Here is an 18813-nt window from a genome sequence, read left to right as displayed (position 1 = left end):
GTGGTCGAAGGCACGTGACGTCGTCGTGCCGTTATGATGTCGTCGACAAGATTCGTGAAAGGACGGACTGCCAAAGACGTAGCGAATTATGCTTGCTTCGAACAAGATGATGTCCTCGGTGTCGTCGTCGTCTTTGTCGTTGTGAAGGTGGTTCTCCTTGTCGACGATGTGGCAACGAACAGGTGGAAGTGAGTGACAGAACAAGGAGAATGATGGCTCAGAGATGGCGCTGTATGGAGTGGATAATGACGAGATTCAGACCAGTAAAGCGAGAGACGAGATGTGCGAAAGCAATGTCGACGATCTGGAATCGGAGGACTGGACGCCGAGGCGGAAGAAAGTGTGGCACAAGTAGGAGGCGTCAGCTGTTGTGAGAGAGGGAGTCCGAAACAAAAGACGGTCACCACTGCGCGTTATCGAAGAGGGTGGGATAGGTGGTGGCGGTCGGCGACGGCGTCCGTAGTATTGGGCCGGCACTGGTGGTGTTCAGAACAGACGTTGAGAGGTTGAGAGTGAGGACTGCAGAGATCCCAGGTGTCGTAGTATCGTCTTTAGCGGTGGTGTTCGCAAGTGGAGCAGTGGTGGCATCTGCAGCACAGGAAGGAAGTATCCACTCACGTCGCTTCTATTAACAAGTGTGAGTTTCGGTCCAAAAGGGCATGCGAGGACCGGATGGAAACGAGGAGGAAACAGCGATGGCCACGGGAAGCAAGGCAGTGACGAAAAGGGGGGTGAGCAATGAACGTGACGACTAATAGGCAATTGTAATCATGCGAATCAGGAAATCGCAGCACTGTATTTATCTGATGGGGAAGGACCGGCTAACAAAACCAGCATACCCTACCGCGAGCGGCATGGGGCAACTACTTCTTTAGGAATACTGTTTAGTCCGAGAAACATACTTCGTAGTCAGATTGCCCAGCAGTAGGAACGTGGCTGCCTTGGCATGGCCGCAGTTGCCTTTCGGGGGCGTTATTGCCAAACGTGATGCCGTAAGAAAGCCTGCCCTCGTAGGCCACATAACGCGCCTAAATCAATGCTCTCTGTCTCTATCTTTTCACCGTTTTGTACTTTCGTATTTCTTCTACTAGCGATCCGGCTGCTCGGCGCTGGTGTGCGTCTACTTGGACTCTGTGTCTTTTGCGGCATTGTGGCCTCTTCTTTGAAATCTAATCAGTCGGGCTTTCCCTGTCAGCAGTTGCTCTTGCCTTTCGGGTCCCAACGTGCGCAGGGCTCCGCTGTCGGGTCGCTTTATTGACCAATCAAACTCGCCATGAATGTAATCCCAACCTTTTTAGGCTACGCCACTGCCCCGTTTTCCATCGATCCTTCCCTGTATTGGGGTCTAGGCCATCATCTGTTCGTAGCGCAATCTGCCCCCGAGGTCGCAAAGCGCACCATGTTGTAAGATACAGGCGTAAGCCCTTGCGAATGGGGGCATTGCGCGTTGCTTCCGGGCAGTTTGTTCCCATTTCGCTCCGCCGTATTACTTGTCCGCGGAGGCAGGTGTTATGCCCGTTATGCCGATAGATGCATCTTATATCCGAGTCCGTACGCCTTGCCTTCATTGCATCGCTCCCCTGCCCACAAAACTTGTATCTAGGCGGGTGCCCTGGATGTGCAGGGGAAGGCGCGATGCAGCAACGATGGCGGGGGAAGGAACGGGTTATGTTGTGTTCTGGGGCATGTTCGCAACTGTGCATACATGCCAACAAAACAAGGACAGGCCGCGATACGAAGGCCCGTGAGATTATCTGATCCAGTGCGATGGCGCATCTTATCTTTCGACATTCGGCACAGGCCGACTTGGTCCATTTTTAAGGTCGTATTTGGAGAGGCAGCTGCCTGAAGCTGAAGTGTATAGGACGTCTCGTCATTTTGTCGTCAGTCGCGCTTGCCTCACTTGAATTTTGAGATATTCTTCTTTGCTTCTGTCCTCTTCTTTGGGAAACGACGACCCAGGTAAGACTCCTTCATATTTCATCTGTTCGCTTGCCAAAGGAAACGAGTAATCAAATGTGGGCCAGAAGTATCATACAAACCAGTCCAGAGAGCCAAGCTTCGGCAGAGATCCACTACTCACGCAGCCGCTTGGTGGGGACAATAATAATTTGAAAGAATAAGAAACCGAAGCGTACTAGAAAAAAAACCAATAATTTTAGATTTTCGAACACTGCAGTCTGACATGCAAGTGCATAATTTACACTTGTACTTTGTGCCTGCAGAGTACTCGAACGTACTCGAACAGGGCCGCCCCCTGACAGAGACAGAGTAGAAAAACTAGCTTCCAGCAACGCTTGTGCACTTCTACTGTGACCCAAGCCGCTTTGTGCCGAAAAGGAGCGAAGAAAACTGAGCGGCGAGAAGACTAGCTATTTCCTGCAGCGACCCGGTCCCAAAAAGCGGCCAGTTTTTATGGGGGTGTTCCATCGATTTTTTGGGTTGCCATCTCCGTTGGCCTTTTTAGGGGTGGGCGCCGATCTACATCGACCATTCAGGACGCGCGCATTGTCAATTGTCATGGTCGGTAATGGTGTCATGCAGTTTACAATGGGGTTTATTGGACAGTGACTCCGTTTCCCAAAGCGAAAAACTATAATCGCTGGCTACCAACCGCCCCATCGACGCTATTAACACGCAAAACGATGACATACAAATGTTGTTCAGAGACGGCGTTCCGCACAGCACCATTGATACACACAGACAAACAAAATCCGAGGCGAAGAAAACGGAATGGCGAAAGGCACAAAATTGACACCAGATCAAAAAAGTTGGGTGACAGGGCGATGGAGTGGAAACACCGCCTTCTTATACGATACTTACCAAGCCGATGGCGTCAGGCAAGCCGGCAACGACGAGCATCGCTTGGAAATGCTAAAAAGGAAATTGTCGACAAAACGATAAGATGGCCGGACGTGGGGTATGTTTTGAAGCATTTTTAATCCGCCGTCATTTTCAGCTGGAGAGAAGATGTGGCAGTGTCAGGAAGGCTTTTTCTCTGTCTTGATTTCGGTAGGCGCAGAACAGCCCATGAACCGGAACCGCATTTGCTGGTTCTGTCTTGCCCGCCTAGCATGGTGGGTGGAGTTTGCCATTGGACGTTACAGTCACATACTTTGTCATTTCGTGCTGTGTTCAGGCCTGTTGTGTGAACCGATGCTGTCGTCGGCCACAGCACCTTTACCGAGCCGCATACTATTCCAAAGATACAACGAAGACAACACGTCTACGAAGTAAACGTGAGGCCGATTTTATCGGGCGATCTCCTTCCTTCCCAGTCGTCGAGTGGTAATCTGACCAAGCAATGGCCATGGTGCTTGAGACACGATTTTTGAGGACTAACAGTCAAGGCTGCTGAGGCCAACAATGTTTGTATCAAAGTGTAAGCTGAATGGTCTTGTAAATTCAAACAGTAGAGAAGCTAAACCGCGTTGTGCTTTGACGCTCTATAGGACTTGTATGAAAAGCGCTTGTTGAAAATAAGCCATGTTGTTGGCCGAGGATCATGTTGACTGCACGTCATATGACAAACGTTGGTTTCCATCGGAAGATCATACCACAGAACTGAAATCAATCCCGAAATCCATGTAACACCGATCTATCTGAATCTCAACTTTCCAACGCCGCCAAACTCGAACATGTTGGAGACCTCCTCCGCTCGTGTCTCAAAGGTGGCAATGCCGAATAGTGAACCGCAACCTCATCGTCTATGATTTCGATGACCTGTCCATTTTCGTTCCAGCTACTGGGAATTGCAACAACGTCATCACCCATGTTTGCGTCGTCGACTTCTGTCTTGATGACAGGACTTTGTGTGTCGTTGAAGTCCCAAGTTATGGCCGGCGGTGCATGCACGGGACGCAGCGGAATGATTTCCATGACGGTGTTGATCCGGGAGGCAGCCTTTGCCGCGGCAAAGGCTGCCCCCGCTGCGGCGGCCATGTCGATTGCGCTCTCCTCCTGGCTCAAAGAGACGATGTCGAGAGACCCCAGGATGGGCGACACGTCCGCCTTTTTCTTTCTCTTGCTGGACGAGCCGACGCTATTGCTGCTGTCGCTCTTGACTCTCTTACGGTTACCGTGTGGCCTGGCCTTGGCCTCATCACCCGAAAACCCATCACCCAGAAACTGCACGGGAAGTTGTTGGAACAGTGGCTCCTGGGGGCCTGGGGGCAATAGGTGTCGGGGTCTGAATACACGACTCTGCAAACCGTCGACAGAACTATGTGGCTGCTCCATGTCAGAGCGTGCATTGGCCCAAGTATGTCTTCGAGAGCTGCGGACCTTGTTGAGTCTTTTGTAACCCGGAGGCGGCGCCGTATCGTAGACATTCCGCTGTGATAGACGCTCTCCCAAGGGGTCCTCCATATCCATCGCTTCGTCGGCAGGCGGTGACAGAAGAGGCGAGAACATCAGGGGCAGGTTGGACCGAGAAGGTGTCCGCAGCGGGACCACGGCGGTGTCGACATCGGATTCAGCGATTAAGTCAGTATCGGTTCTTTTCCCTGTATGTTGTCCCCCATTTTATTAGTGGTCTGACGGCAAATCGGGTATGATAGAACACCCACAGGCTTTAAATACTTACCTGCAGCCACTCCTAACGCCATCCTTTTTGAGCTGTGCCTTGCACCTTGTCCAAGTCGAAGATATAACGAGTCGTCCTGCTCGCGAACAGCATCGGAGTCCATCGACATCGGACTGCGCACCTTCCGCTGCGGTCCATGTGATGAAGCAGCAGTCCTGAGAGATGGCAGCGTCGTTTCGGGCTCCCACTTCTCTCCACGCGAAAGAGGCATTGTTGCGACGGTGGCATCGGGTTTGGGCGACATTGATAAAGGGGCGCTAGATGGACAAAAAAAGATGTACAAAAGGGGCTCAAATAAAGGGGCTTCTTTCGTCATCGCGGGAATCTTGTCCATCAGAGGAAAGAGCTTCCCTCGAAACGGAAGGAGTTCTGAAGCGGCAATGGTAGGCATTCCGTACGAAGAAGTCACGAACTACATCGCCCAGAAGCGAGGAAGGAGCGAAGAGCGCCAATTGCTATCGAGTTCTGTGTCGACTGGTAAGAAAGACAAAAGAATTGGCAGGGTTTGATTCAGTATTATATATATAAGCAGTGCACGATGCAATTCCAACAAGTAAAATAAGAAAAAGGAACGAGGGCTGTTCAACCATCGCATACTATTTTTCCAGATCCCGCTGACGCCGATGTGGTCCCCAAATCCCACGAAATACGAACCAAACAAGGAGCAAGAAGAAAACCACGACAAAACATGAACAACGCGGAAACGCATCCAGCAGATGCGGTCTTGGCCGCTCTCACTTCTCACTTGCCGCCCTTGCCCTTGGCCTCCGTCTCGGACAGCTCGCGCACAATAATCTGCGTCTTGCCGGCGCCGCTGTAGTCCTCCTGGCCCGTCTCGAAGCCGGGCGCCACGCCCATGGCGAGGTACCGCCCGTTGCCGGAGAAGGACAGCGCCCACACGCTGTTGGGGATCTTCTGGTACTGCTTCATCCGCCGCTTGGCCTCGGCGTCCCACAGCGCGACCGTGCCGTCGCCGCCGCCCGACGCAAATGTGCCGTAGCGCGGGTGGAACGCCAGCGCGTTGACGGGGAACACGACGTCGCCGCCGCCCTCGTCCTCGGGCGCGGCCTGCCGGTGGCACTTGAAGGCATACTTGCGGGCCTGCGACTCGGCGCTGTCCTCGAACCACTCGACGGCGACGCGGCCCTCGATACTGCTCGTGGCATAGCCGGCGTCGTTGGGCATGCAGGCGACGGCGCGCGTCAAAAACTTGAGCGAGGACTCGCGCTGCTGCCAGGGCTTGACGGCGGCCGGGTCGGTGGTGCCGGCGGCGAACAGGGCGGCGATGGTGGGCAGATCGTAAATGTGGACGAGGCGGGCGGTCATGGCGACGACGACCTTGGTAGGGCTCGTGGACAGGGCGTGGACCTTGCCGGGCAGCTGGATGGCGAGGGGTTCGTGGCGGCCGGAGGCGGAGACGTCGTGGAAGTGGAGGGTGGCGTCCCACGAGCCCGAGATGACCAGGCCGTGGTCGGCGCTGTAGGCGATGCAGCTGACACCCTGGCTGTGGCGGCTCATAACCTGGAGTGCGCCGGTGGCGAGGTCGATGCGCCGCACGGTGTGGTCGAGGCCAGCCGAGAAGGCCTCGGAGTCGTCCTTGCCGAAGCAGACATCGAGGACGGGGCCCGGGTGCGGGAACGTCTGGACGAGCGTGCCCTCGCCGCCCGCCTCTCCGTTGTGGATGTCGTAGAGGTATACGTTCTTGTCCCAGCAGGAGGCGAGCAGGCGCGTGGATTCGGTGCCGGGCGCAAAGCTGAGGGCGGAGACGGCGTCGCCAGGCGCTGGCGCGACTTCGAACTGTACTGTTTTGGGGTCCAAGGGAAGATTAGTCGGTGTGGAGGGCATACGCGATAGCTTGAGAGGCTGGGCAACACTCACCTGGCGCCATATTGGTGGGCGTTTGTAGTGGGTGACAAGCAAAAGGCTTCAGACGAAGAGCAGAAGCCGCGACAGTCAGCTGTAAACAAGGAGGCTGCGACGTAAATAGAGATGAAAGTCGGCCGTCAGAAAAGAGAAGCCAAGCGCACCGCACGCTAAGGCGATAAGATAAGGCGTGGGGTGGGAGGGTTGCCGCCTGTCGCCAGGACATGTGGGGCCTAGGAGAGCTCTTCCAGCACACCCATCGTCCCTTACAAAGATGCACTAAGTTTTTCTACGGTCTTCCATCATCACCAGGATTATATCAACTTTGAGACAGGACATCACGCTTTGGCGACGCATGAAACGGACAGTTGACTTACCCAGCATTGATACATCTTATTCGTACTTCCTCACCCAGCCAGCCTGCCCTCCCCATGCCGTTCGCCCAGCTTGTCCTCGGCAGCCCCGGCGCCGGCAAAAGCACATATTGCGATGGCAGTACGTACTTTGAATTGACGGTGCAGTTGATCTGGCACGCAAGTACTGCTACTGACAACCTGTGTAGTGCACCAGTTTATGAGCGCGATCGGACGCCAGTGCTCGGTCGTCAACCTGGACCCGGCCAACGACCACGCCAACTACCCCTGCGCCGTCGACATTCGCAACCTCGTGACGCTCGAGGAAATCATGGCCGACGACAACCTGGGCCCCAATGGCGGCGTGCTCTACGCGATCGAAGAGCTCGAGAACAACATGAGCTGGCTGGAGGACGGCCTCAAGGAGCTGGGCGACGACTACGTGCTCTTTGACTGCCCGGGCCAGGTCGAGCTCTACACGCACCACACTTCGCTGCGCAACATATTTCTCAAGCTGCAAAAGATGGGATACCGGGTAAGTGAAATGACGTTCCGCTTATTCTTTTTGTAGGACCTGTCACGCTAACTACTTGACTACTTGTAGCTCGTCGTCGTCCACCTCTCCGACAGCTTCTGCCTGACGCAGCCGTCGCTCTATCTCGCCAACATTCTGCTGGCGCTGCGGGCCATGCTGCAGATGGACCTGCCCCACGTCAACATTTTGACCAAAATCGACAAGGTCGCCGCGTACGACCCGCTGCCGTTCAACCTCGACTACTACACCGACGTGCAGGACCTGTCGTACCTGCAGGGGGCGCTCGCGGAGGAGTCGCCGGCGCTGCGCAGCGACAAGTGGTCGCGGCTCAACACGGCGGTGGCCGACATGGTGGAGTCGTTTGGCCTCGTGCGGTTCGAGGTGCTGGCGGTCGAGAACAAGCGCAGCATGATGCACGTGCTGCGGGTGATTGACCGGGCGGGTGGGTATGTCTTTGGCGGCGCCGAGGGCGCCAACGACACCGTGTGGCAGGTGGCGATGCGGGACGAGTCGTCGCTGCTCGAGGTGGGCGACCTCCAGGAGCGGTGGATCGACAACAAGGAGGAGTACGACGCGATGGAACGGCAAGAGTCGGCGCGCGAGCAGCAGCTGCGCGAAGCGCACGAGGCCGCCGCACGGGTCGAAGAGCTGGACGTGCCGGGGCCATCGTCTGCTGCCCCCTCTGGTGCCGACGACGACGAACTCTTTGACGCGGACTTTTCTCAGCCGTACACGACGGACAATGGCATCAAGGTCGTCCGTCGGAGCAAGAAATGAGTATACGATGGGCCGAGGAAAGGATCCCCTATAGATGGTTCCGGTCCTGTTCCTGTTCCTCCATTCACAGGGGTTGTTCTCAGTCCAGGCCTGCTGCTTCGCCTCCGTCATCCTCCATGCCCTCGCCGTTGCCGTCTTCAAAATCCGAAAGGTCGTCTTCCTCGTCCTCATTGCTGTCTTCGTCGTCGTCGGACATGACATCCGCCAACAGGTTCTTTGCCTGCTTTCCTTGCCCGGTGCCTTTCGTTGCCGCTGCCGACCGCGTCAGCAGCTCAAATGCTGACGTCGTGTTGCCGGCCACGTGTGCTTTGGTCGCCAGGACCAGCGTCCGGGCCTGGCGGATGGCTTCTTGTTCGACCTGTCGGATGGTGCCGCCGACGCGCGACACGCGGAAGACGCAGGACCGGCCGTTGCGGACGGGCACGTGGCGCATGAACGTCAGGGCGGTCCAGACATAGCGCACGTGTTCGCGGGTGATGCGGAGGATAAAGGTGGAGGTGGCTCGAGAAAAGTATTTGACTGTTGTGTGTTAGGGCCACGGACTTGAGTGGTGTCAATTCGGGAACCATCGGGGCCTACCACTGAGGGTCCGTTCGACGGCGCCGGCACCGCAGTCGCCAAAGAGGGCCTTCGCCTCAGATTTGATGCCACGCAGGAGCAGCTGTCGCGTCAGGTCGCTCTGTGTCGGGCGGCGTACGGCGACGAAATGAGGCTGTTCATGGCTGTTGGTGTTGCCATTGCTGTTCTTGGCGTCGGCCGTGCCGTCGCGTGGGTAGAGGATGTTGACCAGCAGGTAACGCTCTTTGACGCGCACCATGGTTGCGTTGACCTGACACGTTGCGGGCCGCTGGTCAGGTTCGTCTGTACTGTCGATTTTCGCTTTGGTGACGTGAAAGGGTTCACCTCGAAAAGTGAGCCTCAAAAGTTTAGCGGGTCAGAATTTGGAGCTTGGGCGGATGAAAAAAGTGGAGAATAGCTGTACCTGCCTTAAGCGGGGACTCGCCCGCAGGTCACCCGCACTGAACGCCAATGGCCATATCATGACTTTACATGAATCAAGCATTGTGAGGTGTTTGCCAGATACCCAACCTGATTGTCTCCCCATTGTTTTGGATTTCTCGTTGTCGATTGCTTTTACACAATCCTCGGTAAACAACCACGGAACACGGTAAGGGCCGGCATCACGTTGATCTCAAGTCACACGAGGTCCATTCGTGTTGCATCGTCGCTGTGACGCCAGCAACGTCCTTCATCCGCCGATTCCATTGCAGTTGTCCCACGTATGGCATCTCCCGCAACACTCCAGGCGGCCATCTTGGTCGTGTCGACAACAGCCGCGCGCGATCCGTCGACCGATGCAGCCATTCCGGCGCTGACGAGCGTCTTGGAGGAGAGCGGCCAATGGACGGTGGCAGAAACACAGATTGTGACCGACGAGGCCGCCGCCATTCGCAAGCAGATACAGGCGTGGACGGATGTCGACGAGAGCCGAGAAAGCTTCATCAGCCTCGTCGTCACGACCGGCGGCACCGGCTTCGCCGTCTCCGACATTACCCCCGAGGCCGTCTCCGAGTTGATCGAAAAGCCGGCACCGGGCCTGGTGCACGGCATGCTGGCGGCCTCACTGCAAGTAACGCCATGTACGTATTGCGTGTTTGGACTGTTGGTCTGTCTTCAATGCACTCTCACTAACCAGCAGTCGCCGTGATGTCGCGGCCGGTGGCGGGCGTGCGGAAACGCAGCATTATCGTGACTCTGCCAGGGTCGCCCAAAGGCGCGAAAGAGAACCTGCAGGCGATTGTGAAGATGTTGCCGCACGCGTGTGTCCTGGCCGCCGGCATGGACTCGCGAGCATTGCACGCAGGTGGGGTGAGGAAGCTCGAGAAGGACGCGGGCGTTGGTGCTGGTGCTGCTGCTGGTGCGGGTGCCATTGCCGGTGCATCAGCGGCCGTCCACAGCCATTCGCATAGTCACAGCCACGGACACGGACACGGGCACGGGCATGGACATGGGCATGGCCACAGTCATGGTGGCCACGGCCACGGGTTAGTTCACCATGCCCCGCCAGCAGACGCGGCACCGACAACGCCTCTCTCCAACGACCCGAGTCTGGGCCCTACCCGACGGAACCGGGCCAGCCCGTACCCTATGCTCTCCGTGGACGAGGCTCTAGCACGCATCAGCGAGTTCACGCCGGGCTATGCCGAGGCCGTGCGGCCGGTCAACGAGGCCCTCGTCGGCCATGTTTTGGCGGAGGACGTCTACGCAGCCGAAGACGTGCCGGCCTTCCGTGCCAGCATCGTGGACGGGTATGCCGTGGTGGTGCCGAAACCGAGCGACGCCGATGCGGACACCGATGACCGTACCAATGGTGGCAGTCGCACCCTGTCGGGCGTCTTCCCTGTCGTGGCCGTCTCGCACGCGGCGCCCGACGAGGGCAACGTCCTCCGCGCCGGCGAAATTGCCCGCATCACCACCGGAGCACCCCTGCCGGCCGGCGCCAACGCGGTCGTCATGGTCGAAAACACGGTGCTGCAGTCCCGAACAGACGACGGCGCCGAGGAAAAGGACGTTGCGATCCGCGCTGCCAATGTGCGCGACGGCGACAACGTGCGTGAGGTCGGCAGCGACGTGCGCCGCGGCCAGCTGATTTTGGCCAAGGGCGCCAAGATCACGGCGGTCGGCGGCGAAGTGGGCCTGCTGGCGTCCGCGGGCGTGCAGCAGGTCGCCGTCTGCCGGCGGCCCGTGGTGGGCGTGCTGTCGACGGGCAACGAGGTGGTGGAGCACACGTCGCGGCCGCCGTCGCGCCTCCGACTGGGCGAGGTGCGCGACACGAACCGGCCGACGCTGCTGCTGGCGGCGCAGGAATGGGGCTTCGACACGGTCGACCTGGGCATTGTGGCGGACCAGCCGCACACGCTGGAGCAGCGGCTGCGCGACGCTCTGCGGCAGGTCGACGTGGTCGTGACAACGGGCGGCGTGTCCATGGGCGAGCTGGACCTGCTGAAGCCGACCCTCGAGCGGGCCTTGGGCGGCACCATCCACTTTGGCCGCGTGGCCATGAAGCCGGGCAAGCCGACGACGTTTGCCACGGTCGAGGTCAAGGAGGCGGTGCGTGACACGAGCGTGGCCAGTGCCGGCGGAGGCAGTGCTGCCGGCGACGTCGTCCACAGCACCCGCCGCGTGGTCCGGCCTGTCTTCTCGCTTCCCGGCAACCCGGCCTCGGCACTCGTCACGTTCCACCTCTTTGTCCTGCCGGCCCTGCACCAGATGGCCGGAGAACAGCCACGCGGCCTGCCACGTGTGCCCGTCGCGCTGTCGCACGACTTTGCGCTCGACAAGGAGCGGCCCGAGTACCATCGCGCCGTGGTCAGTGTCGGTGCCGACGGCGTCCTGAAAGCGACGAGCACGGGCGGCCAACGCAGCTCCAAGGTCGGCAGCATGCGTGGTGCAAATGCGCTGCTATGTATGCCGGCGGGTCCAGAGCCGTTAAAGGCCGGCGCCAAGGTGGACGCGTTGTTGATGAGCAATGTTCGGAGCGAGATGTGACAGTTGTTACGACAGCCTGATCAGACGATATTTAGATGTACAAATTATACAGATTTTTCTACCTGCTTCCGTCAAGCTACCGTGGTAGCGTCCTCTATTATACGTTGAAGTTGTAGCGGGTTGTCCTCCGGTAAAGGAGATGAAATTGCAAGTGAAAAATGGAACGTGGAAACAAAATCAAACGCCAGACAAATGCCGTGTCAGCCCTCTTTGTAGGTAGAAAAAGATGCCAACATGTGTAAACCAAACGGGAGAGAAAAGAAAGAAAGAAAAAAGGAAGGAGAAAATGAAACAGGGAATCATGCCAAGCAAGCCCGTCAAAGATTGCCATACTCAACATCACAGAAACGAGGATCATAATGGAGCCCTCATCCACAACTGTCTTTGGGTAGTCCACCACCCCAACAAAATCTGGTCTCGTCCCCGCCTCCATCTAGCCAAGAGTCGCCAAACTATCTGGAGCCATCGTTTGGCCAGTCGGCGGACGAACACATAGTCGTCTGCACCCTTAGCTCGCCGCGGCCATATTATTCGGCGCCAAACTCGGTAGCCTTGCTCGACACCAGCAGACCAATAATCAGGCCAAACAGACCCAGCACGGAGCTGAAAATCTCAATCACCAGGATCCGCACAAACAGCGACGGGTCCGCCGCGTCCGCCAGCGCGGCGCCGCTGCCGTTGATGCCGACCGCGACACCGCACACCAGGTTGCAAAAGCCGACGGTCACGCCCGCCCAGAAGAGGGCAAAGCCCGTGTAGTAGGAGTCGGCGCTGTAGAGGTCGGCGCCGGTGACGGCCTGGATTTTCGACGAGAAGATGATGGCCATGATGACGCCGTAGATGGCGACGACCTCGCAGAAGATGATGGAGATGAGGTTCTTGGTGCGGATGCGGGGCGCCTTGACGCCGCCGCCGAGGATGGAGGAACCGGTAATGAAGATGCCCCTGGCGGACCTCGCATTAGCATTGTCATCAAGTCCAGAGATCCAGAGACCAGAGACCAGAGACCAGATGAACCGATCGACGGATCAAGACTGGAGAGGGCGCGTCCACTTACCATGCCGCGCCGACGACGGAGAGGCCGATGCAGAGGGCAATGCCCAGGGACGCCCACGCATACGGCGACACCGACTCGAGAAATGCACCCACGTTAAAGGCCTCGCCGCTGCCTGTAAACAGCATGTCTGTCCCAAGTCAGTATTTCGTTTGGTCGTGATCCTCTCGCCATCCGGTTGTCCCATCGGGGATCGAAAAAACGTACAGGCGCCGACAATCAGCAGCGCGGACCCCGTGCCGCCCAGTCCGTACGAGAGACTCATCGTAGTGGTCGCCGTGTGGTGTGTCTGGAAGATCAAAGACGGAAAGGAGAGAAAGATGAACAGACGCCGGTGTCCGCGTCCGACACTCGTTATCTCGACACTTGTGGATGAGGTGATGGGGTACGCCGAAAAGTAGTGTCGTCTCAGTCGCTCAATCGAAGCCGTCCAGGGCAGATTCGGCCGTTGAAAAGAATGTCGTCGGAGAGGAAGGGCTCCCGCATAGATGGGGCCGTTGGCTGGTGATGTCGCAAAGAGCAAAGGGGTGGCGTTCTGTTGGTGGTTTGCGGTCTTTTTTCCAGGGATGGGTTTTCGAAGGCCGACGCCAGTTGTTGCAAGGCAGCTAGTTAGTTGCTACCTCGAAATCGCGAAGCGTGCTGCCTCGAATTCAGCCAATCAGACGGTGCTACCCGGGAAGCTTCCAGCACGTGTGTTAGCACGTGATTTTCACGACTTATCACGTGTTCTCCCGAAATTGTCATTATCGTGAACGACTTTAAGGAAATTTCATTTATTTCGTGTATTTTCTGTCTCATTTATGTACCCTGTCCCCATAAGGCCGTGAAGTCACCGACGAGGTCTGACATGAACGTTGGTGATGTTGGTGATTTACAGCCTCGCAAGCCTCCTTGCTGGCATCGTGCACTCTAAGATGACTTGGTAAACAATTGTTTCTTGAATTCTTCTATTAACTGTAGCCTTGTAAAAGTCTCGTGCAGGAGAACATAACAAAGGTAAACGAAACCAAACCGATGGTTAGTTGAATGTGAAAATTCGAGTAGAAATATTATTTTATTTATGTATATATAATCTAGTTATTCAAAAAAAAATTTAAAAGTGAAAATGAAAATAAAAATGAAGCAATGTTAACATTTGAAAATAATGTACACCACGATAGAATGAAACTGTACTGTATATCAATCAAGAGATAGAAACGTTTCTGTTGGTTTACCTGTCAGCTAGCCGCCTGACCTTACGTTGTAGATACGAAACTTGAGATGTTTTTAAAGACCATAGCTGAGTAAAATTTACAACGTGCAACGGCACAATAAGGTTCATCCAATGTAAAACACATGACCCTTATGTTTTCTTTTCTCCCTTATGTTCGACTTCCTTGGCTTCTTCTCATTGAACTTTATTCATTACCGTCGCTAGTCTCGTTTTATTTTTCTCTGTTTTTATTTTTATTTTTATATTTATTCCTTCCTCCGCTTCCCTTCTTTCTATTATTCTTACAACTTTTTGTACCTCAACAATCAACGAACGGCAACAATTAACGATACCTCCGTCAGTTACAATGTGCGGTTACATTTACTACAAATATGTATCGACCCTCTGCGAGCTCAGACGGCAGCATGTGAAGGCCATCCCAATCAACATCTGGTGTGACCATGCCAAATCGATCAACCAGGTCTGTGATGGCTCAGCATCGGCGCCCAAAACATACCTGCCGGATTTAGAGCCCAGGTCGTACATTGTGAAAGAAGGAAAATGTGTCCATTGTGTGCGGAGGAAGAAAACGGAGTGATGCTTTTGACGGCATTTCAACTGTGTCATGACTGTTCTCTGCATTTCACATCTACAACACTACCTTTTCGACGATAGCGTCACGTTACTTTGACCATCCGAACATTGACCTTGGACGAACACATGCGGCCACCAAAACCGGACCATCCTTACGACTGAGCACTCTCGGCCATGCTATCCCGCAGCGGCTTTGGCTGCAGCCTCTTCCTCTTCGTTGTGCTGTCCATGCGCCCCAGTGTCTCTGCGACTGCTTTCTCCTGTGCCTTTTGCTTGACCAACGCCTCCAGCGCATCCACCGCCTCGGCTGGCCCGTTGTGTCGCGCAAAGTCGTCGCGAATCCGGGCTGCAACCGCACGGTAGTCATGGCCCGGGGGGTGCAGGGCCAAGGGCCCGCCTTTCTTCTTGTTGCGTGGCGCACGCGCGGGTGCATCGCTGTCCACGATGCGCAGCACCGCAGCCCGCACGGCCGCGGCTGTCGGGGCCGCCGTGGCCAGGTCGATGCCCGCGCCCGACCAGGCCACGCGGCTGCTCACGTCCGCCTTGTCCTCGGTCCGCCCGGCACAGACCAGCGGCACGCCGCAGCTGAGGGCGGCCAGGACACCGTTGTAGCCGGCATTGGTGACCATGACGCCGACGTGCGGCAGCAGGCGCAGGTGGGGAACGAAGGCGGCCGTGCGCACGTTGGCCGGGCGCTTTATCTTGGGGCTCTCTGGGACGGCGGCCGTGTCGACACCTTGGACCGCTTCAACAGTCTCGACATTCGGCCCTGAATGTGAGGCCATCGCGGTACCGGCAGGCGGGTCGCTTTTAAACATGGCCTCGACGTTCTTGCCGGTGACAATGACGAGCAGGTCGTCACGGTCGGCGAGGGCCTCGACCGTCGGCTTTACCAGCAAGTCGGTGTTGGTGGCAATGGTCCCTTGGGTCAAATGGACGACTCGCTCGCGTGGATGGGCCAGCATCTCGTCCCACCACGGCGGCGTAGTGTCGGCCAGTTGCACATCATTTGCAGGCGGCGTGTTGTCGGTAGGCTGTACAGCGTCGGCCGACGCTGCGTTTTCGTCACTGGGCTCTGCGCCGGCAGCACCCGTGCTGGCATTGCCTGCTGCCTTTGTGCCGGCCTCGCTGCTGTCCTCCACGGCCTTCTTGTCCCCATCCAGCCAGGACGGCAAAAGAGGCCCGACAAACACGACGCTGCGCAGCATGTTCTTCCGGGGGAACTCAAACGCCGGCGTCGTCATCATGATGTGGAGGTCCGGCGACCGCACATCGTCGGCATAGCTGCGCCAGCGGCTGCGCGGCGGCAGCCCCAGCGCGCGGCGCTGCTTGTTGAGCGCCGCCGACAGCCGCGAGATGAAAAAGACGATGCCCAGAGCGTGGCGCACACGGTTGCGCAGACGGCCCCCGGCGGTCCGCGGCGGCTGCTCGCCGGACCCCCAGGGCGGGATTTCCGGGTCGAGCGTCACCAAGGGGTTGATGCCGAGGGTGGCATAGGGCAGGCCGGCGCGGTCCATGTAGCAGCGGGCGGCGTAGGTGCAAAAGTCGACGACCAAAACGTCGGGGACAAACCCGTCGGCGGCGGCGGCGACGCCCTCATAGTCGCGGACCTGGGCGGGGATGCGGTCCAGAAAGAGGCGGCGCAGGTAGTCGGCGACCTTGGCGAGGGTGACTTTGCCGTGGATGACGTGGATGTGTTCGTCGTCGATGAGCGCGTCCGGGGACATGGGCACAAACCGGGCGCCGGTCTGTCGAACGCGCGCCTCGTAGACCGGCCCCGTCATCCAGACGACGTCATGGCCGCGGCGGACGAGCTCGCAGATGACGGGCTGCGTTGGGTTGAAGTGCCCGGCGTAGGGATAGGTGGACACGAGGACCTTCATGGTGAGGTGAGGGATGGTGGCGATGAAATGAGGCCAAGGGCGTCAGACCACGACGAAATGGGTGTGTCAACACATAAATGTGCAGACAAAACGATGCATTCCAAAATGTCGGATAAACCAGACAGTTGGAACGAATGGCGATGACGGATCGCCAACCTGCCGAGGTTTCATCCCTGCCGTGTGTGCATCGAGTTGCTGGGGTTGTGGGTGTTGTGCCACTCTTCGGAACAATGCCGTGCCCGTCTGGACGATGCTGACATCTGCTATTCCAACAGGCTTAACGAACCAGGAGCCTGGAAGACGGGACTCGATGTGGCAAGCAATCAAGACGAAACGATTTCGAGGGAATGCATCAAGCGATGACGAAGCCAGCAAAGAACAAGATGTAATAGAAATATACCCAAAAATACGAGAAAATAAATATGAATGCCATTTGTTTCATAGTCGGTATGCTGAATAGATGCCTGAGTTTCGTCGACAAAACCCAGCACAGATTGCCAAACAGTTGGGATCGTCAGTGCTCTCTTTGTTCGTCAGACTAGGCAGCAGTGTCAGTGCAGCCCCAGAGTCCGAGGCCGCGCGACGCCAGAACGAGCCAGTCGCGTCGACAGAGGCTTCTCTCGAAACCAAACGACGAGCGAGTCCAACCATCATTCTAGACGCTGCAACGACCCGTGTATTGCTTCATCATCCGATCGTCTGTTTGTGTTGTGCCTTTCTGTGCCCGGGAAACGAAGAAAAAAAGGAAGACAAAGGGAAGACAAAAGGAAGACATCAAGGAACAAGACCAAACCAAAAAGATCAAAATACATCAAGATGAAACCCGTCTATACTTTTCAACGCCCAAGAATGCTGCCATAGATGTCATGCCCATACACAAAAAGTCTGTGCATCCACGCCGCTCCGTCTATTTCTTCTTGCGCGACGTCGTGTTCACCTTGCGCTTCTTCTCCTTCTTGGGCATCTTGACGAGGCGCTTCTCGCGCTTCTCCTCCTTGACCGCCTGCTTGTGCGCCCGCTTCTCGTCCTTGTCGTCGAAGCGCTTGCCCCGCGGCTTGCGCGGCCGGCCAAACTCGTCGTCTGAGTTGTCCGAGTTGCTGACGGACGAGCTGTCGGAGTCGGAGTCATCCTCCTCGTCCTCCTCGTCCTCCTCGTCCTCGTCGTCGTTGTCGTCATTCTCGTCAGCGTCCGCACCAACCCTGGTCTTCTCACCCGCCAACAGGTTGCCGTAGAGGCTGTCCTTGGCGTGCAGCGCCTCCACACCACCGACAGGTCCGTCGCCGCGGGCCACCATGCCTTCGTCGTAGATCTGGTGCAGAGACTGCGGGATGTACTGCGCGCGGAACACCTCGTTGTCGACCTCGAGCGCCGCCAGCGCCTCCGCGTTGTCGCCGCTGGCGGCCGCCGTCTCCTCCTTGGGCCGCGCCGCGTACAGCGCCTCGATGGCCGCCGCCGCATCGGCCGCATCGGCGGCGGGGTCCAGCGGGACAGGCGACGCCGTCGGTGCCGCCGTGACAAACGCAAAGACGGTGCGGTCGCGCAGCGTGTCGACGCCCTTGCGCCGGAAGAAGGCGCCGATGTTGTGCAGATCCATGCGCAAGAAGTCGTACGTCTGCGGGTGGTCGTGGCCGACGCTCTGGGAGACGTCGATGATGTACAGCGTGTGTGCGTGGTACAGAATGTTGTACTCGCTCAGGTCGGCGTGCACGAGGCGGCAGACTTGGTAGAGGCGCCGCACGAGGCCCAGCAGCTGCACGTACAGCGCGCGCCACTGCCGGGCAATGTCGGCGTCGGCGGCCTCGCTGTCCTCCGCGCCCTCGTCACCGTCGGCCCCCGCCGCGGTCAGCTCGACATCCCGCAGCCGCGGAAACGCGTGGCCGTCGCCGTCGCCCAGAAACTCCATCAGCAGCACATTCGCCTTGAGCTGGATCGGGTACGGACACGCAATGCCCGCCCGGTTCAGCCGCTGCAGGTTGCGGAATTCCTTTTCGGCCCACTTCTTGACCATCTTGCGGTTGTTGCCCTTGTGCCCGCCGCCCCGGAAGCGGTGCTCGCCCGCAATGTAGCGCTCGCGGTCCACGAAGCTCAGGATCGACGTCTTGTAGATCTTGGCCGCCCGGTACAGCGTGCTGGTGTGCGTGCCGTCCTCGTCGTCAAACGTGTGCAGCGGCGCCGCGTAGACGTTGGCCTCCTTGCCCGTCGAGATCACGCCCTGCAGCTCCGAGATGAGCTCCTTGCGCACCATAGCCTCGACGATGGCCTCGGTGCGGCGGTCGAGCACCTGGTCGCGCGTGGCGCGGTCCGCCTTTTCCTTGCCCACGTGCAGCTTGCCATCCTTGTGGCCGGTGCCCGAGCCGCCGTCGCTGATGTGCACGTTGGAGACGCCGCCAGCGAGAGAGGCGACACGATCGTCAGAAGCCATTGTGAT

General features: G+C 57.5%; 10 protein-coding genes across 10 annotated transcripts; 3 read left to right on the top strand and 7 right to left on the bottom strand.

Moving 5' to 3' along the window:
* Positions 1 to 36: 36 nt before the first annotated feature.
* SPSK_01314 (uncharacterized protein) lies at positions 37 to 355 on the top strand (the record flags this gene model as incomplete). Its single annotated transcript, XM_016728244.1, has 2 exons — positions 37 to 147; positions 200 to 355. The coding sequence occupies 2 exons, from the start codon at positions 37 to 39 to the stop codon at positions 353 to 355; spliced, it is 267 nt and encodes an 88-aa protein (XP_016584151.1).
* Positions 356 to 3609: 3254 nt separating this feature from the next.
* SPSK_01176 (uncharacterized protein) lies at positions 3610 to 4829 on the bottom strand (the record flags this gene model as incomplete). The annotated part of the gene is made up of 2 exons (XM_016728107.1): positions 3610 to 4505; positions 4586 to 4829. 2 exons carry the CDS (start codon positions 4827 to 4829, stop codon positions 3610 to 3612), a joined length of 1140 nt encoding a protein of 379 aa, XP_016584150.1.
* Positions 4830 to 5326: 497 nt separating this feature from the next.
* SPSK_01193 (cell cycle arrest protein BUB3) lies at positions 5327 to 6473 on the bottom strand (the record flags this gene model as incomplete). The annotated part of the gene is made up of 2 exons (XM_016728124.1): positions 5327 to 6387; positions 6464 to 6473. The coding sequence occupies 2 exons, from the start codon at positions 6471 to 6473 to the stop codon at positions 5327 to 5329; spliced, it is 1071 nt and encodes a 356-aa protein (XP_016584149.1).
* Positions 6474 to 6879: 406 nt separating this feature from the next.
* On the top strand, positions 6880 to 8113 carry SPSK_01173 (uncharacterized protein; the record flags this gene model as incomplete). Its single annotated transcript, XM_016728104.1, has 3 exons — positions 6880 to 6943; positions 7011 to 7336; positions 7406 to 8113. 3 exons carry the CDS (start codon positions 6880 to 6882, stop codon positions 8111 to 8113), a joined length of 1098 nt encoding a protein of 365 aa, XP_016584148.1.
* Positions 8114 to 8192: 79 nt separating this feature from the next.
* SPSK_01254 (ribonuclease P/MRP protein subunit POP5) lies at positions 8193 to 8930 on the bottom strand (the record flags this gene model as incomplete). The annotated part of the gene is made up of 2 exons (XM_016728185.1): positions 8193 to 8632; positions 8693 to 8930. 2 exons carry the CDS (start codon positions 8928 to 8930, stop codon positions 8193 to 8195), a joined length of 678 nt encoding a protein of 225 aa, XP_016584147.1.
* A 465-nt stretch (positions 8931 to 9395) lies between these two features.
* SPSK_01045 (gephyrin) lies at positions 9396 to 11662 on the top strand (the record flags this gene model as incomplete). The annotated part of the gene is made up of 2 exons (XM_016727976.1): positions 9396 to 9753; positions 9810 to 11662. The coding sequence occupies 2 exons, from the start codon at positions 9396 to 9398 to the stop codon at positions 11660 to 11662; spliced, it is 2211 nt and encodes a 736-aa protein (XP_016584146.1).
* Positions 11663 to 12189: 527 nt separating this feature from the next.
* SPSK_01250 (V-type H+-transporting ATPase 21kDa proteolipid subunit) lies at positions 12190 to 12981 on the bottom strand (the record flags this gene model as incomplete). Its single annotated transcript, XM_016728181.1, has 3 exons — positions 12190 to 12607; positions 12720 to 12846; positions 12924 to 12981. The coding sequence occupies 3 exons, from the start codon at positions 12979 to 12981 to the stop codon at positions 12190 to 12192; spliced, it is 603 nt and encodes a 200-aa protein (XP_016584145.1).
* A 1311-nt stretch (positions 12982 to 14292) lies between these two features.
* On the bottom strand, positions 14293 to 14535 carry SPSK_01336 (uncharacterized protein; the record flags this gene model as incomplete). Its single annotated transcript, XM_016728263.1, has 2 exons — positions 14293 to 14425; positions 14453 to 14535. 2 exons carry the CDS (start codon positions 14533 to 14535, stop codon positions 14293 to 14295), a joined length of 216 nt encoding a protein of 71 aa, XP_016584144.1.
* Positions 14536 to 14654: 119 nt separating this feature from the next.
* On the bottom strand, positions 14655 to 16385 carry SPSK_01110 (uncharacterized protein; the record flags this gene model as incomplete). The annotated part of the gene is made up of 1 exon (XM_016728041.1): positions 14655 to 16385. One exon carries the CDS (start codon positions 16383 to 16385, stop codon positions 14655 to 14657), a length of 1731 nt encoding a protein of 576 aa, XP_016584143.1.
* Positions 16386 to 17292: 907 nt separating this feature from the next.
* SPSK_01130 (RIO kinase 1) lies at positions 17293 to 18807 on the bottom strand (the record flags this gene model as incomplete). The annotated part of the gene is made up of 1 exon (XM_016728061.1): positions 17293 to 18807. The coding sequence occupies one exon, from the start codon at positions 18805 to 18807 to the stop codon at positions 17293 to 17295; it is 1515 nt and encodes a 504-aa protein (XP_016584142.1).
* Between the last annotated feature and the right edge of the window lie 6 nt (positions 18808 to 18813).

This window comes from Sporothrix schenckii, assembly GCF_000961545.1.
Source record: "Sporothrix schenckii 1099-18 chromosome Unknown Cont48, whole genome shotgun sequence".
Classification (NCBI taxonomy): Eukaryota; Fungi; Ascomycota; class Sordariomycetes; order Ophiostomatales; family Ophiostomataceae; genus Sporothrix; species Sporothrix schenckii.
This window is presented reverse-complemented; position numbering and strand designations above follow the sequence as displayed.